Source organism: Heptranchias perlo, chromosome 16 (assembly GCF_035084215.1).
Source record: "Heptranchias perlo isolate sHepPer1 chromosome 16, sHepPer1.hap1, whole genome shotgun sequence".
Lineage (NCBI taxonomy): Eukaryota > Metazoa > Chordata > Chondrichthyes > Hexanchiformes > Hexanchidae > Heptranchias > Heptranchias perlo.
Window position 1 is genome coordinate 46,338,083 of NC_090340.1, and position 18,939 is coordinate 46,357,021.

The 18,939-nt window shown below is 41.0% G+C and overlaps 1 protein-coding gene across 1 annotated transcript in view; it reads right to left on the reverse strand.

Annotated features, from left to right (window-relative positions):
- Positions 1 to 18,939, reverse strand: part of LOC137333349 (early endosome antigen 1) — a 586,801-nt gene that overhangs the window by 158,521 nt on the left and 409,341 nt on the right. Inside the window, exons 20-22 of the mRNA XM_067997503.1 lie at positions 15,242 to 15,409; positions 8,897 to 8,980; positions 4,805 to 4,972 (exon numbers count right to left, since the gene is read on the reverse strand). Coding sequence (XP_067853604.1) covers positions 4,805 to 4,972; positions 8,897 to 8,980; positions 15,242 to 15,409 — 420 coding nt within the window. The remainder of the gene's footprint in view (positions 1 to 4,804; positions 4,973 to 8,896; positions 8,981 to 15,241; positions 15,410 to 18,939) is intronic.

Consider the following 18,939-nt stretch of genomic DNA (forward strand, 5'->3'; position numbering starts at 1 on the left):
CTCCAAACCCCATCTTTCCTGATGGCTTTGCCTCCTTGTTGGGAGGTGGTCCAACGTACACTCGTTCGCTTCTCGTACCTAGGCCAAGTGGCCATTATTCATGTGCGAGTATTGGGAGGTTATTTAAGCACTGTGAGTATCATTTCTAAGCCCAAGCCAGTCTTCCCCTGACATCTCCACACGTTTACTTCCAGCAGGGGGTCACACTATAGCAATTAGAAGTGGGAACCTTGGCCAATTTTCCCCTCCCTAATGAATGGCCACTGAGGTAAACTGTAGTGCCTCTATGCCACCTCGGCTGAAACAAATTGTGCCACTACATCATTGCAACTGAGGATCAATTAACTCGTCACACATCAGGGATTGAGCCTGGGATCTTCCAAGTTTGCCTACATAACAACAGTCACTGCACTTCAAAGGTAATTAATATGGGTGGAGTACTCTGTGATGTTGAGATGTGATAAGGCACTATATAAAAGAGAGTATATTTTAATTAAGAAAAGGAAAATGAGTGTTTTCAGCATCATGTTTGAATGCTGCTTCTGAGGAAGCCGACTGTCCCATGGGGTATGAGATCAAACATATAAAAAAGGGTGAGAAAAAACCATCAGTTGAACCAAACGTGCTCCATCCAATTAACAGTGCAACCTCACACACCATTCATCCATCCCATAACCATGTTATCTATTGGGCGAAGGAAAAAAAAAAGAGAAAAAATCTTGAAACCAATTCAGGAAACCTCTGAGAAATCCTCTAAGTGGCGCTCAAGCAAGCTTCAGGGGACCTTGGTTGCCTAAGACTCACCCCAATCTCAACACACAGCAACTTATCTCCTAGAACTAGCAATGGTGTGTTCTCTCGGGAACTTATCAAATTACCTTTTGAAGGACTGTAATGACTCCATCCTCACCTCTTATCTCGGTATTTTGTTTCAGAGAGTGATGACTCTCTGTGAAAAGAAATACTTCCAGGCATCCAACTAAACTCTTTGCCTACAAATTCATAAACATGACCTCTAGTCATACCTTCCCTACCCACTTCAAATAAGCTATCTAATTGGAATGTATCCAATCCTTTAATCATTTTTAAAAACTTCAATTATATCCCCTATAAACCTGTATTTGTTCAAAGTAATTAACTCTTGAAGCCTATCTACATAACTGAGCTCTAAGATTTGGTTTCATCATGCACCTTCTCCAGAACTTTGATATGCATCGTCATGTGAAGGGACTAAAACGGAACACAATACTTCACGTGCAGATATGCCATAGCCTTAAATATTGTCTAAGCATAGTACTTTTTGGTTTTTACTCAATGGCCCTAGCAATACAGCCTAAACCATATTTTCTTCCCCTAAAGCCAACATATATTGCTTATGCACCTTTAATGTGTGATCAGCTGCTACCCCCAAGTTTCTTCCTTGATTCATTATGAGTGAGTACCTCTGCATAGTATAAATATGCCTGGAGTTTTTGAATCCTAAGTGCATGATTCTGTATTTGTCCACATTAAAGGGGAGATTTTCCACCTCAATGCTCCCGGAATCTCCCCTTAAACAACATGTCACAAATGGGTCTATTTACTTAGCATAACTAAATCAGCCTCCAACCTATTGACTTGAATCACTAACCTTCGCACACAATTTTATATCATTTATGAGTTTAACAGTGGCTCAGTTTAAGCTTCTTCTAGATCACTGAAATGTTGAACAGCAATGGTGCCAATACAGAGCCCTGTGGAACTTACCTCATAATTAGGATCCAGTCAGATCCACTTCTATTAATAAGCTTGTGCTTATCCAATGTAATAATGTTCTATTACCCTAATTACTTTGCTAACAGCCATCTTTGCAATAATTTAGCAAAGATTTTTTGGAAATCATGGTACACAACATAAAGTGGACTACCTTCATCCACGAGTCAGGTCACTTCCTCAAAGAACTCAATCAAATTAGTGAGGCAGGACCTACATTTTCTAAAGCAATGTTAGCTTTCCCAAATAATTGCTGAACTCACCAAACGATCATATATCACATCCTGTATAATGTTTTTTAACAGCTTCTCCACAACCGAAGTCAAATTCACAGACTGATAATTTTCAGGGTCTGATTTCTTCTCTTTCTTAAATAATGGAACTACATGAGGCATTTTCCAATCCATGGGAACCATCCCAGATCTTAATGAGTTATTGAATGCACAAGCCAATGATTCACATACAACCTACCCCATTTCTTTGAGCATTTCTAGGTTAAATGACACTGGGGCCTTCAGCACAATCAATCTCAGTTTCCTCAGTTACTTTTAATGAAGCAATTTTAGACACATGACTATCTTGAAATACTGGGACGACAGCATCATGTTCAGAGATGCAAACTCGTGCAAAGCATCTATTTTGCTCATGAGCCATATCTTCATCTTCTTACATAACCTGCCCTGGCAAATCCCTCAAGAGACCAATGCAGCCCCTCATTGTACTCTGGCTTCTAATATAACTGAAAAAGCCTTGATACCACTTATGCAATTGTCCACTGTCCTGTTTTCTAATGCCATTTTAGCATTCCTAACACTAGCTTTAGTTATTCTCAGCTATTTCTCTTCCAAGGAATATTCAAGGTTTCCTTGTCCTTCAGCATTGATTAGGTTTGAGGGCTGTCTGCGGGGGTCTCACATTCGGGAAGATGGGGTGGGGGGGGGGGTGGTGGGGAGAGCGGGGGGAAAGAGTCCGTGGGAGCAGCTTTCCTCCAGGTCCCACACGTAAGTGAAAAAAAAACCTGTTTGGGCCTCTTTTGGCCCTGGCTCCTCTTCCCGCTGTCATCACCTGGTGGGAAAGCTACCGCAGCTTCCCTGCTCAGGCCCTCAGTTAAAATTGCAATTGGGTCCTGATGACATATCTGGAACCTGACATGCATATGGGAAGAAAGACTCTGCTGGCTTTGTGAGGGTGTCCATGCCGCCTTCTCTATAGAGCAGATAAAGAAATTGGAATGGTGTGTTCCTGGCGGTTTTCCGGCGGGTAAGAAACCAGGAAGATTTTAACCGCCTGCCTGGTTTCTCTGGGCGGGTAGGGCTAATGCCGCCCCCTTAGTCTCTGTGTTCTGATTTTTTAAAAACCTCTCTCCCTGACCCACAGAAATTAAAAGAGCTTGCCAACATCAAGGTACTAGATGTCTTCCTGAATGACCAAGCATTGCTAATGAATTGCCTACTGTTTGGTCTCTGAAAGAAACCACTTCCATTCTTCTGCTTATGGAATCACAGCTCAACATGAGTTGTCCTCAAAAGCTAATACCTTTTATGCAGCTTTTGCTTAGAATAAGTTTTAAAATTGATTATGTTCAAGCCTTTTCTGTGGGGAAATGGCCAAAGAATCTTGAACCGTGACATGTGGGCACATAAACAGAGGATCACATCCCTATAGGGGAGCCAGCCCAATTTTCTGTCCAAATGGCTGGAAAATCAGACTGGCTCCCTTTCCAGGAGTGTGATCCTCTCTGCCCAATTTTTCTCTATTCGTTGCATCCAGGCGATCCAACATGTCAAGGTGCAGGAACAGGAAAATTTGTCCTTAACTGTCCATTATCTTCCAACACATGGTGCATTGACCTCTCATTCCCTCTCAGCAGATACACAAGGGAAGATTAAAATTTATACAAAATAGAAATTAACCTTCTTTAATATCTTTGCTTCTAAAAATAAGGTTTTAAAGCTTGGAACATTCTATAGATTCATCATTGATTCCAAAACTGCTACTGATACATTTGAGGAATAGTAGTGCAGATATCAGAAAATGCTCTTGCCAGCTACTGATCAAATTTGGTTAGCAATGAACATGTTGAAAGGTATTGCAGTCTGGCATGATTAAAATCAACTGCTCTTTTATAGTCAATGGTAGTTCCAAAATAACATTAAAGGAAAAGAAGAAAGACTTTTTGATCTTTTTTACATGGTAAGTCTCAATTTGCTATTGCAGTTGAAAGCATTTAGTGATTTCAGCTATGACTATTTTAGTCATCTTGTGATACAGAGTAACTGTTTTCTAACATTTAAAAAAAAACCTAACATATGATGATATGGGGAAGCAACATTTTATGAGGAATGTGAAAAGATGTCAAAATTGAAAGTGTAATTTTATATTTTATTCATTATTAATGCCAAAGATCTTATTAATGCAACTGTGTTGTAATGCAATTTTGCTTAAAACTAAAACAGAAGCTGCAACTGATCATAAATGAATATGAAAAGTGCTTTCAAAGTAATTGAAGAAGGACATACAGAACTCCTTATGCATTCAGAGCTTTAAACCATGTAAGCTTCAACTTGATGAGCATCCCTCTCCCCATCAAAAAATACAATACACTTAAGGCCAAAATATTTCATATATATGTCACATGAAAATTATCAAATTCTGTACATTAAATCTGAATATTTAATTCACAATAGGTTCAGGATGTACACTTATAATCAATAATTCAATAGAATAGTTCAAGAAGCCTTTATTTACTTTGATGTCATTGTTCCTCAGCCAATTGGCCAGAAAAAGGAAGCATGTCTCAGTGAGGAAAAATGAAAAGGATTATCAAGTCTTTCAGTCTGCAGTTATTCATAGGACAAACTTCAGAGGCTCAAATTCCTCAGCAACTATGGCATTACTGTGAGAGAAATGGATCTGAAAACTGATACTGGCACTTACAGGATGTGATATCACTTCTGACTCACATTTATTTTTTGGGCTACAAGTAACAGGTAGCCACTGCCATTTGATACAGGGAGTTATCTCCCATCTCATGCAAAACTTTAGCTCTCACCTGCTGGTTACTGATGTTTTGCTCATGCAGTAGGACCTGTATAGCCTGCTCCTGCTGACTCATTTTCTTATCATGTTCTTTGCAACCATTACGTAAGCTCTGTATTTCAGTCTGTAGATTTTTTACCTTTGATTTCAAATTGGCTGCTTCTGCTTCCTGGATTGTGAGCTACAGAACAGGAAAAAATATGAATTACTGAATTTTCTTTGTAAATCCATCTGTCAAAATCCTTTAAAAATAAAAGACAAAATGGTTGATTTCACTGTTTCCAAATATGTGAGTCCTTCTGTGGCACAGTGCATTGAATGGTGTTGATTAAAACATGGCAGTCTAGAAAACTAATTGGTAACTTTTAAGAAAGGTATATTGGTCACTAATTTTTTCTATATTGCAAACCCCGTTGATTATAATTCTTGCAATGATCCCAACCTTTGTGAGTATGCTTGCTCATAAAGTTAATTACCAGAACTATATTTTATGCATTTCAAGTGAACAAATATTTGTGTCAACTGAAATCACAATGTGCAACACTGACCCTTAAAATGCAGTCTCCAAAATTTAAAGAATCTTTGCATTTATTTCTAGTTTTTATTTTCAGCATGGCAACACAGTTCATATTCACCACCACACAGATAGATGCAGTGACAGACAAGTGTGCTTTCAAAAAAAAGGAAACCCAGATTTTAACTCAACCTGCCCAGCGGGAACAGGGCACGTTTGGATCGGATGCCTGTTTTACACCCTGCCTGATTTTACGCTTCACTGACCCGAACCCCCCACCCCACCCTGTTCTCGCCGGGCAGGTTAGGGTAAAATAGAGTTTAATAAGAGGAAATCAACTGTCAACTAAGGAAAACAGTTTTTGATTCAACTTGCTAGTCAGTTGGAGATATTTTATCTTGTTTTTAAACTTAAGTATGGTAGAGAACATAAATCCATGATGCAGATTTTGTTTAAAATTGCAACTAACTGGCAAAAAAGATTAAAGAGAAATATAATTATTGCAAGACAATAAAATAAAGTGAGAAAAAAAGAGGATCAAGAATATGACAAAACAGGTGATCACAGTTTAAGAGATTATTTTAGATGCTATGCTATTCATATATCAGATGAATGATGAGGTACTGCTGGAAAAATAAAAACAATAGCTTGATGTTTTTTTGAATTTGCTTAAACTGTGAATTAAACCTCTTTTAACAAAGTGCAATTAATCCTAAAAAGGAATGCAATATGTATTTGGAATAAATGCAGACCTATGCAGTAGAATGGCGAGCTGCTGGAACAAACTACAAATGATCAGCTGAAGCAAAAAGTAACAGAGAAAAATAATGAAAGATATCAGACAGAGAGATAAATGCACTGGTTTCGAACACAACCTCAAACCTAGAAAACATCTTGCCCCAGGCTAGAAAAAGAGGGGAGTTTTTCACCCCTCTGGTAGTGGCAAAGTGGATTCGAGTTAGATAGGTTAGTGTGGGCCAGGATGTATGAGCATGAGTTATCTGAGCATAGAACTAGATTACATGTCAGGAGGAAATTCTTTTCAGAGAGTTGTCAACTGAAGGAACAAGTTGCCAGCTCATGCAGTGTGTGCAGATTTGCCACAAATGTTCAAATGGGAGCTGGATGAGTTCCTAACTGTGGCTGACATCACTGCATACAAAAGGTTCGTGGGGTATTGGGGGATGTGTCTCCCAGTCACTGTGGTCTCCTGGAACTTGCTTGATCACCTTCAGGGCTTAGGGAAAAATTGCCCAGAGCTTATTTTTTGCAAACGGAGGTTGTGATTATAACATGAGGAACTTGTCAATCAGAGCAAAAGACAAGAATAAACTACATTTAGTTAGGGTATGCAAAATTTAGGTCATTCTGATGATGGTACTTGCTCAATGTCAGGAACAAGAATCACACACATCGTGGTTTACAGTTGTTGCTACCTGAAATTTGCACTGGAGAAAATCTACCCCACTATCTAGGCTGATACATGAAGAATTGTAAAGACACTGGAGGACTGCTGGCTCCTTTGGAACCAAAGCCCTACATGAAAGAGGAAAGGAGAAAGAAACAAAATTGGCTGAAGAAAAGCCTGAGGAAATACTTAATACTAAAATTGTTTTAGTCTTTTGTTAAAGCAACAGTCATCCACTGTAGTGCATATTTCTGCTGGCATACTATTTCTTGCAAACACTGATATACGTTTTTAAAAATGAACACAGCTATTATTAAATTTAAACAAGGCAGAACACAGTGATGAAATGGGAAACAGACATTTATTGGGGTAGATTGAAAAACGGGCCAGAAATTCACACCATCTATCATCTTGGAAGATCAAACTTGGAAATAATCGGACACTCTTTAATCAAAATACTTTCTTTGTCTAGATTTCATACCACAATGAGTAACTGTTCTAGTCTGATCAAAGAATAATTATAAACAAGTCACATACACAGTTTTTTGGAAACATGCCCTTGGGCAATAATGAGCTTCCCAAATGTAGTTCAGTTATGAATAAATGAATGAATGAATGAATAATTGAATAAACAAATAAATAAATAAAGTCACAAATGTACAATACACAAGCAAAAAGCTTTTATACTCTGTCGCTTCTAGAACCTGTCATTTCACTAAAAAAATGCATAAATAAAAATGTTCAAGCAAATCTGCAGGGTGAGGACAATATTGTTAATTTACTTGTACTGCTTTGAAAATTGAAGGTTACTTTCTGAGATACTTTCTGAGGTCAAGAGGTACATTGTAACTTTGGAAACATTGGCTTCTACAGCAGTTTTTAAACCTTTGTTTCTGGTAGCAAACCTCTGTCCCAGGTGAAGTGGCAAAGTGAATTTGAGATAGATAGGTTAGTGTGGGCCAGGGTATATGAGCATGAGTTAGGTGAGCATAGAACAAGATTAGATGTCAGGAGAAATTTCTTTTCAGAGAGTTGTCAACTGAAGGTAGAAGTTGCCAGCTCGTGCAGTGCGTGCAGATTTACCACAAATGTTCAAATGGGAGCTGGATGAGTTCCTAACTGTGGCTGACATCACTGCATTCAAAGGGTAGGTGGGGTATTGGGGGATGTATCTCCCAGTTACTGTGGTCTCCTGGAACTTGTTTGATCACCTTCAGGGCTTGGAGAAGAATTTCCCAAAGTTTATTTTTCCCTAAATTGGCTTATTTTTTTGCTTCTCCCGAGAGATTGCGTGGCTAGCTTGTTGGGGGCTGGGGGGGGGGAGAAGCAATGAAGATTATGGTGCGCGTATGTTGCACCATGACAGTATGGGACAGCCTTGATGAACCAGCTGGTCTTTTTCTCGCTATTATTTTCATATGTTCGTATTAGGTGCCAGGAGCCCATTCTTTGGGATAGGACAGGTGGTAGTGGTAGAAGATTTTAATTGGCAGCTCAATGGCCAATCCCTACACATGGAGAGTTGGGGAAGCCTGTGGCTTACTGTCCAGCTAGGAGAGGACAAACGCAGAGTCTGCAGACATCTGGTAAGGAACTTATACAAAGAGCGTGAGAGCCCTCTGGACAACCTTTGAGACGCTTAATAACCATGAACATTCAATTCTAGAACTCTACTTGATTGCCAAATATATTCAGAGAAAATACTAGTCACAAAAATGTATTTAGCCAGCTAACAGGGACAGCTCTAAGGAGTGTTATGAAATAGGTTAAAATTCACTGTAAATGTTACTCTGTTCATGTATTACATATAAAATTAATCAACCTGCTGGTTTGTAATTGGCCTCGTCTCACTAGAGTGTTCATCAATGTGCCTTCTGCATGATAGGAGAAACAAACACGGGAGTATGTGCAAAATCATAGCATCCAGTTCACATAACAAGGGATTTTCATTGTTCTGTCCTCTGTGTTACACTATGGTATGACTGGATATTGGGCAGTCAAGATAAATGGCTCATTGTAAGGGATGCAGGGTCTGTTTCATGAAGATGGTGCTTTTCTAAAACTTTATCAAATATTAGAAGTCTGTCTAAATCAGTGGTCCTTTAAAAAAGCCAAAACAGTGAATGACTAATTCCATTTTGACACCACCAGAAGCAGAAAGCAATTACTTTTACAGCATTTACTTCCTCCCTTGCACCCCATAAGTTTTCCTGTGCAGTCTTCAACTCTGCTTTCAGCTTCAAAATGGTTTGACCCCCACTGTTGACCTGTCATACAGCAAACAATTTCTGTGACTTTCAACAAAATGACAAACTTGGTTTCACTACAAAGTTCTGACCTGAGAGCACACAACATATTTAGAACCATAGAAGTTTACAACATGGAAACAGGCTCTTCGGCCCAACATGTCCATGTCGCCCAGTTTATACCACTAAGCTAGTCTCAATTGGCTGCACTTGACCCATATCCCTCTATACCCATCTTACCCATGTAATTGTCCAAATGCTTTTTAAAAGACAAAATTGTACCCGCCTCTATTACTGCTTCTGGCAGCTCGTTCCAGACACTCACCACCCTTTGAGTGAAAAAATTGCCCCTCTGGACAATAAAAAAACCTTTGAGACGCTTAATAACCATGAACATTTAATTCTAGGACTCTACAGACACAATATTAAACTGAGCAAGCTAGAACTTTTTGTAGAATCTTGCATTTATAAATCTAAAATGTGCACCTTCCTGATAGAAAAGCTGCTAATGAAGACTTTAATCAACTAGTTTTTCTCATTTTCTTTTAATAAATGCTCTACCTTGGTCATTATTTCAAATGTGAGCTAAAATCTATTTCAAAAAAGTTAATATTTTTACCTTTTACTGTCTTCCTATCTGTCCTGTAATAAATTTATAAAACTTGTACAGTGAAATATCAATGGAAATAAAAATCATATTTGCCCAGGTATGACTCAACAATAACAAACTGACATCATTTCACCTGTTTATTGGGTTACAACAGCTACAAAATACTTATTAAGCCTTTTTTTTTATTTTTTGAAAACAAACTAAATATAAGTTTAATAAATAGAACATGCCATAGCCAGCAATGTGATGTGGTAAATATTCCATTTGAAGGCTGAGCAAAACCCACTTATGACTTCATCCTTCATGAAATATTAACCACAGAGGAAATATTTATTTCACATGACTGATCATGATCTACCTTCTATATCCTACTAATTGATACAAAAATAGCTATTTCTTGGACTTCAAAACCTAACCTTTTATAGGATGTTCATATCTGTGTTTTAAACAAATTATAGATTATTAGCATCAATTTTGCACTACTATTAAAGCACCAAATATGGTCCAGGAATAAATATAAAAAATAATTTTCAATTAACATAATTGAAACAGATTATTCGGTCATTTATCTTATTTTTGTTTGTGGGATCTTGCTGTGCGTAAATTGGCTGTCGCGTTTCTCTACATTATAACAGTGATTGTAGTTCAAAATAATTCATTGGCTATGAAGTGCTTTGGGACATCCTGAAGGCGTGAAAGATGATATAAAAAAGCAAGTTCTTTCTTTCGATCTTTCTTTAATATATGGCACCCATCATGTCAAAACATTGCAAAGTGCTCCACACAATGGCTTAGAAATTTGATCGCGCTGTGCCAGTTTTTCTGACATAAAATAGGCACCTAAGGGTCCAAAATGGTGGCCGATGTGTGCACCCGTCGCACACCAGAAGAGACTGAAAACTTTATTAGGGATGAGAATTCCAAAAACGTTAGCTGGATTCGATAGTCTTACAACATCACCTTTAATACCACTGTCTTCCTCATCCATTTTTAATCAATCCCAATTTATTAACTTTTATCAGAAGAGTTGTTTCCACACTCCCAGCAGGAAGCACATCGTGGGAAATCATAAGCTGTGTGCTGGCAGTCCCTGCAAACATTTCCCGCTTGGAGTACGAATTAGCTCCAGAATTTCAGCCTTAATCAGATCACTTTATCCTTTAGCCTAAATTTTCCAAGAATGCGCTGGTGTTAAGGATACTTACCTGTCGCTAACGTAAATTGGAAAATTGCAGGTACACTGCCCACAATTTTTTATCCACAAATGGGTCCATCATTTTCCACTAGAAATTGACAGTTCCTTGCCACCAGTGCACATGTGGAAAATTACCTCTTTAGGTCAACTTTTAGTTAGTAATTGAGTCCATCTTATCTGATGCTGAATTTTGTACTTTTTCAAGAATGATTGGGGTAATTTTAACCTCCAAGAACTGGTGGGTTGGGGACGGGTGGGAGGTTAAAGTAGCAGCTTTTTGGAGTGGGACCGCATACTGGTTCTAACGAGCCCACTTCCGGGTTTAACCCAGATACGTTAGGCTGCGCCACACAACAGAAACCCGGAAGTCCCGTCCCCACTTAAAGCCGGCGGGCCGATATGTAAAGGGACAATTCAGGTAGTTGAAACACTTTAGGTGCTTACCTTTTTGTGGATTCTGCAACAGGAACAGATTTAACTACTCCTGAACGTGTCTCCCGTAGCTTCTGAAGCTTGCCATTGAGAGGCGTTTTGCAGCTGAAGCTGATTTGGCCCTTTAAGCCAGTGATTGACACATCTCAATAAAAGGTGAGGAATTGCAGCTGGGCACTCAGTTCTCTCAGACAAACGTTTGGCTGGGAGTTCTTTGTGTTTAGACTGAGGTTTCTTTGTGAAGACTGAGAATTCGTGTGTTCAGACAAATTTACCTACATTTGGAGCCCCTCAAACTGACAAGATCAGGATGGGGGGCGTAATTGGTGTATTCCATAGTACATCTGAGGAGGAGGCACATCACCATCCGCGGCAGACACGGCGTGCAGTTCTAGGATCTGCAGTTGCATAAGACAGAGGTGCGCAACAAGGATCTGAAGAGCAGAGAGGGGACCAATGGAGGGGCCGATATTGCAGGAGGCACTACCCACATGAGAGGGTCTACATGCAAAGACTGAGCTTCCTGGACCTCTCTGAGGAGCAGTGCCTATGCACACTTCACCTGACGAAGGAGAAAGCTTCCGAAAGCTTGTGATTTTCAAATAAAACTGTTGGACTATAACCTGGTGTTGTAAGATTCCTTACATTTGTCCACCCCAGTCCACCACCGGCATCTCCACATCATATGCAGGCTGAGATTGAGTCTGCAGGTGGTTGCAGATAACTGCAGCCTCCTTCAGGAAGAGCTGCTCCCGGCTGGACCTGGTGGCCATGCATTGCCTGTTGCAGTTAGTCACCACTGCCCTCAATTTCTTCACCTTCCAGGGCTCCACTGGTGACATCTCCAGGGTGTGTCAGTCATCTGCACATAAGTGTACATGACAGGTGACAGATGGCTTGTTTGCTAGATCATCCGACTGCGTGAACTTCCCCCGTGGCAACAACAGCCAGAACAAACGGGCAGTGGGTTTCCACTCTGTGCCTGGCTTCCCACAGTTGCAGGGCACAATCCGAGGACCTCCACATGAGCCATAAATCGAAAGGGATATCACTCCATCAATGCACAGCTGGTGCGCGACTACCGGAAGAGATTTCTGCGGACGTGCGCCAGATTCCCTGGCAGCTGTCATGATTCATTCATTTTGCACGAGTCCAACATTCTGGACGTCTTCCACACAGGAGACAGACTCAAGGGCTGGCTCCTTGGAGACAAGAGATACGGCCTGCAGACGTGGCTCATCTCACTTGTGAGAAACCCCACCAATGAGTCACAGCAGCGGTACAACCAGAGCCATATCACCACCAAGTGTGTCATTGAGCAAGCCATAGGCATGTTGAAGATGCGCATCAGGTGCCTAGAGAGATCTGGGGAAGCCCTTCAATACATGCCAGCGAGGGTATCCAGAATAATCATCGTGTGCTGCGTCCTGCACAACATAGCGCAGCAGAAAGGGTTACAGGTGGAGGAGGTCGAATGCGCTCATCATGCATCCTCATCTGGCGGCAACATTGAAGAAGAGGATGAAGAGGAGGAGGAGGAGAATGACTAGAAGAAGGAGGAAATAAAGATGGGGATCTCATCGCCAGAGCAGCCGCACAAATTGCTCTAACAGGTTCTCACAATGAGATGTGCAAATTGAAGACACTGAGCTACTTAGGCCGCCAGGAACAACCACTGCCACTCCCTCCCTTTGCACAGAACAGTCCTTCAGCCCAGCATTTACCCATTGCACACCCACCCAATGGGTGTCGTCACGTCTTGGCATTCAGGATGAAACAAATGAAAGGGCGAATTCACACACGGGACGCAATAATGGCCAAGGTGTGGTAATGGTGATAATGATTAAAATTAATGAGCCATAACAAACAAATTATATAAATGAACAACATGCCATGACGTCACACACCCTTATGCATACCACTGGTGAACTACAATTGCTTAGCCTTTATCTTTCTAATGCTGCTACGTGTTGCATCCCCTGTGGCTTGAGCAGAGGTAGTGGCAGGTTGCACAGATCCCTGCCCTGACTGCTGAGTTGCTCTTGGCCTACGGCCTCTGGGCCCCGCCAAAGACTGCTCCACCTGCACAGGGGCAGACTCGGTCGTCAGGAGAGGAGGCAGCATTGTGGGTACTGGGGGGGCAATGGGTGAGACGTGGAAGTGCTTTTGGTAGAGTCCCACTTCCATGTCCCCTTTCGCCATCATCCCTCTCCCAGGCTAGCGCAATATCACCCCCACCACTCTGCTGGACAGCAAGTTGGTGAGCAGATGAGCTGTGTTGTAAGGCCACAGATAAGATATCTGTCAGCCTGTTTAAGGTGGCAGACATGTTGGTATCCAGAGTCTGCACGGCCATTGTAATAGCCTGTATGGACTCATTTGAGATCCGTGCTTGAAGCTCAATGGAGGCTGCCACTCTCTCCATCACAGACATTCTCGCACTTCGCTGCGCCGTCAATCCACTAGTGATGGAGTTGGACTTCTCCATCCTCTCTGCTAATGTGGAGAGTATGCGTGGTACATTTTCTATTATCTTGTAAAGTTGCTGCTGCACCTCAATCATTCTTCTTCTCAACAAGTGCCCCCGGGGTTCAGCATCTATGCCCAGTTTGGAGAGGAGTGTGTCCCCTGACGCAGACTCTCCACAGCTGCCCTTGCCACCAGTGTCTGCTCGTGCTTACTTGTGAATGGTGAATCATCAGGTGAAAACCCAACTAACTGTCTAACATGACCCACTGAAATGCCAGTATCAGCGCTGGTGCATGACTGGATGTCTGTGACAGTGCACCCTCAGAAGGAATGAACTCCTCTGAGGCATCGCTTTCTTCCATTTCAGCAGATTCTTCTTGAAGGCGTGAAGGCCCTGGAAGACAACAAAGACCAATATTAATTATTCATTGGAAAAGTGACAATCTTTCCAATGATCATACTAAGGTCTGGCACAGTTACATCATTGATAAAATCAATTCATCATGTGTGTGAAAGATGTTAAAGTTCTGTCACCAGCTATCTGCGGGTTGCCAGTCTCTCCATCGCCGATAGAGAGGCATGCAATGGTCTTATCAGACTTATTTCCAAAGCTTTCTCCTCCACATCTGTCAGCTCCACCATATGTGGTGGACCACTTCCAGTTCTGCACCTCTCCCTTGCATTTTACACTCTCTTCTCCTACAAGGGGGCAAACAACAGACCTGTGAGTGACTGAAGGTGACACATTCATTCTATGAATGCACTGCTTTCAGTGAGACTGCCCATGAAAAAGATGCATCAGAGTGTGACTATCAGACAGATGGATCACATGGCATCAGGACTGCAGTGAGTGGCAATGGTGGGCAAATAAATGGGCAGTTGAGGAAGAGTATAGAAACTGAAGGACGATTGCTGCTGAAACTTAAGTGGTGTGAGGAGTTATGAGATGGAGTAGGCGGGCCAATACAGAGTGACAGGGGGGATGGGGGGGTGTTGAACAACACAGGATGTAGGTGAATCATCAAATGTACTCACTTTTCCTGACCTGGTTAGGTCATTAAAATGCTTCCTGCACTGCAAACAAGACCTGGGCACCGCGCTCCTGCTGCTCTCCTCCTCTGCCACCTCCAGCCATGCCTTCTTGGTGGCATTAGTAGGTTTCTTCCTCCTATCAGCTGGGTATAGAACCTCCCTCCTGCTTCACACACCAGCCAGTAGAACCTCAAGGGATGCGTTGGTGAACCTTAGTGCTGAGTTTACTCTAAGCTCTTCCATCTTGATGTTTCCTCTTTCAAAATCCATTTTTGTATTGGCCCTTTAAATAGTGGAGTTCACATCACGTTATGGGGGTGCACAGTACGCCCACTGCACAGCCTGAAGACTTGAAACCCGGAAGTAAAATTAAGTGTCTTTAATTGAGTTGCGATCACTCAGTCCGACCTACTAAAATTATTTCCGGGTTTCCCACGTGACTACTTATCCACCCACTGAGTTCCTGCCGCCATGCTAAAATCATGGTCAATGTGTCTACAAATGTCACTTGTGGATCATCTAATTACGAACAGAATTGTGATACCTCTTGCTGTGCTGCTTTGTGTTTCTCACTAAGGACAGTCAGGTCTACTTCCAGCTTCTGCTTCTCCACAGTAATGTTGGAGAGCTGCACCATATGTTGAGTTGATTCTTCTGTTACAGCATCAAGTTCTTTCTTCACTTTCTCCAGATTATCTTCTTTGCATAACAGCTGCATACACAAATATTTTATTCCAAGAAGTAATTAATATACTATCACAAATCATAGCACTCATATTTTAACTAGCATATAAAACAAACATTAACATTGTTACTTTTGTGAAAAAAACAACACTCTAACATGGGTATATGTTACATCTTGATCTGGCATTGAGATCTAGAACCTGTACTGAGTTAGCTGTTGTGGATAGCTGGGGCTGGCTAATACGGCCACAGTTAGAGAACTGAAGGAGACTAGCTCAATCGTTTCTTCATTCAGACAAACCTAATTAAGTGTGCATCAGTGAGTCAGATCTGTTTTTCTATACATCTACTGAACAAGCTGCAAGTTAAAACTGGTGAAAACTCTACAGGTTAAAAAAAAAGGGCGACACTCAAAAATTGCAAAATGGGAAGAAGCGTAATATTTAAGAAAATCGGAATTATTTATTTAATTAACAACATATTTCAAGTACACAGATTATCATGAGGGCCTCTTCTATGTGGCACATTGCCAAGTGTTCTCCCAGTACTCTATTTAAAAGGGCATTGACACCCCTGTAAGATTGCAGTAAGGTTTAATGAGGCATCATCATTGATGTAATGCTGTTAGAAAGTTTTTTTCCTTCTGGTGGTAAACATTTGAGCTGATGAATTCATTACCATTGTAAAAGCATTATTGTTGTTTATATGCAGCATCATTAACATGCAGCTCTTTTCCTCCCCAAAAGACTGGCGCTCCCTTTAAGTGTGATACATTATGTGCTTTTCATGTTTTGGCAAGAACAAAATGACTGCCAAATTAGCTCTCCATAAATAACCATGCTATCAACACAATAAAGTCTGATGAACTTTTCTATTATCTTTATCTAAAGCTGAAATATCAAAGGGCTACTTAATATTTTAATCTACTGAAATTCAAACGTGCAATATGTGTAAAGATTGGCTTACCATTTACAAGAAGAAAAGCAGTTTTAATATCATCCCTGAATACCACAATCTTAACACAAACTGGCAGTTGAGGTATTCAGAGGACATAAAAGCCCCGATTTTAACCTAACCCACCAGGCGGGAACGGGGCGGGATTTGAGTCAGATGCCCGCTTTACCCCCCGCCTGATTTTACGGTCTATTGAGAACAAAGTTCAAATAGTTTGTGAACATTTTCCAAATACAAAGATGTGTTACATCTTGAAACATGCTTTCACCCATGTTATTTCATACAATATGTACAGTTGGAGTTGATTAAGTACAGCTTATTCAATTTCAGTTACATTTTTCATGTTGATCATCATCATTATCATGCCTAGATGCCAGGCATAGGACAGCCGGCAAGCTCCTATGATCATAGGTTTTAAAATGAAGTTGTATTGTACAGTGTGATTTAAATTGCATTTTATTTAACTGCACAGCACAGGCCAGAAGCATATCCAGTATTTATCATACCAAATGAGAGGAAATATAATCCAGGGTTTTGTACTGCATGTATGACAGCAGTTACTTAGTTTTTGTATTTTTTATTAGTGAACATGTTGTCTTTACTGGTTTTTTAATGGAATTTGCCTCCATGATAGCAAGTTTAGACTATCCTAGATTTTCTGGCGATTGACTATGAATGGACACAAAAATCTAGCCCACGTATCTTCTTCTTCAGTTATATACAGGTGTATATAACTCTTCCTGCTGACTGTAATGACCCTGTTTGAAATAAGCTTGCACAATCTCAACCATGTTCCCAGAGACCATGGGTTCACATCACATGTTAATCCACAGTTCAGCATCAATTGTTAATCTTATTTATACATCCATAAGCATGGTTTGTGTAAGAAATAGAGAAAATAACATATTGATATACTAGGGCGTTCTTCCAAAACACGTTGTTGGGGCATATTAGGTAAGTATTACTCTGTTCTGGGCCCATTCTGTAAGCTTAATGCTGGGCTCCAAAATTAGAAAAAACATTCCATTCCTCAGCATTGACCTCCCTCAATTTAATAACCTGATAAGCATGAAATGCAACAAATAACAGCATACACTCACTTCAGAATAACAGCTGCTATACTGGTGTTGCAAGTCCTCTATGTCGTTTTGCAAAGTAGAAAGTTTCCCTTCTCTGCTTTCAATCTGCAGAACATTCATTAAAATAGTTTAATTCAACAATGATGGGGAAATTATCTCAAACTAACTTGCAGTTAACCAGGGACAACAAAAAATAACATTATCATCCACGTCATTTTTAATATGCTACGGAATGGAAGGCTGGTTGTTGTGTTGACATATTTAAACAGTTTTCTGGATTCAAAATATTTATTAACAATTTACATTTTTCTTACCCAGAACCATTACTGCATTTAAACTCTTCCTGTTACATACCCTCTTAGATTCCCCGTTTCACTTTTTTTGCCTTATTTGTGTACTGCATACATCGTAAGCTGGCTCATTATTGTTGAAGAAAACTCAACCCATAAATTATTAATAAACAAAAATAGTAATCCCAGATTTATTTTACTGAGGCCTAATCAACGCTTTGTTCAAATTTATTACTTCTTCCACATGTACGCTGACGGCACCCACCTTGTTGTTTACTCACAACCACCTCCCTCGACCCCACCACTGTCTCTCAGTTGTCACATTGCTTGTCTGACATCCAGTGCTGGATGAGCACAAATTTCCTCCAACCAAATATTGGGAAGGCTGAAGCCATTGTTTTTGGTCCCCGCCGGAAACTCCGTTCTCTAGCCACCGACTCCATCCCTCTACTTAGCCACTGCCTGAGACAGAATCAGACCGTTCGCAACTTTGGAGTCCTATTTGACCCTGAGATCAGATCAGCTTCCGACCACATATCCGCTCCATTGCCAAGACCGCTTACTTCCACCTCCATAACATCGCCCGTCTCCGCCCCTGCCTCAGCTCACCTGCTGCTGAAACCCTCATTCAAGTCTTTGTTACCTCCAGACTGGACTATTCCAATGCTCTTCTGGCTGGCCTCCCACCCTCCAAAAACTTGAGCTCATCCAAAATTCTGCTGCCCGTATTCTAACTCACACCAAGTCCTGATCACCCATCATCCCTGTGCTCGCTGACCTACATTGGCTCCCGGTCCAGGAACACCTCGATTTTAAAATTCTCATCCTTGTTTTCAAATTCCTTCATGGCCTCGTCCCTCCCTAACACTGTAACCTCCTCCAGCCCTACAACCCTCTGCGATCTCTGTGCTTCTCCAATTCTTACCTCTTGAGCATCCCTGATTTTAACTGCTCCACCATTGGCGGCCGTGCCTTCAGCTGCCTAGGCCCTAAGCTCAGGAATTCCCTCCTTAAACCTCTCCGCTTCTCTATCCTCCGTTAAGATGCTCCTTAAAACCTACCTCTTTGACCAAGCTTTTGGTCACCCGTCCTAATACCTCCTTATGTGGCTCGGTGTTAAATTTTGTTTGATAATCGCTCCTATGAAGCGCCTTGGGATGTCTCACTACGTTAAAGGCCCTATATAAATGCAAGTTGTTGTTGTTTACTCTTGTACTCTGTGCCCTATTTATGAA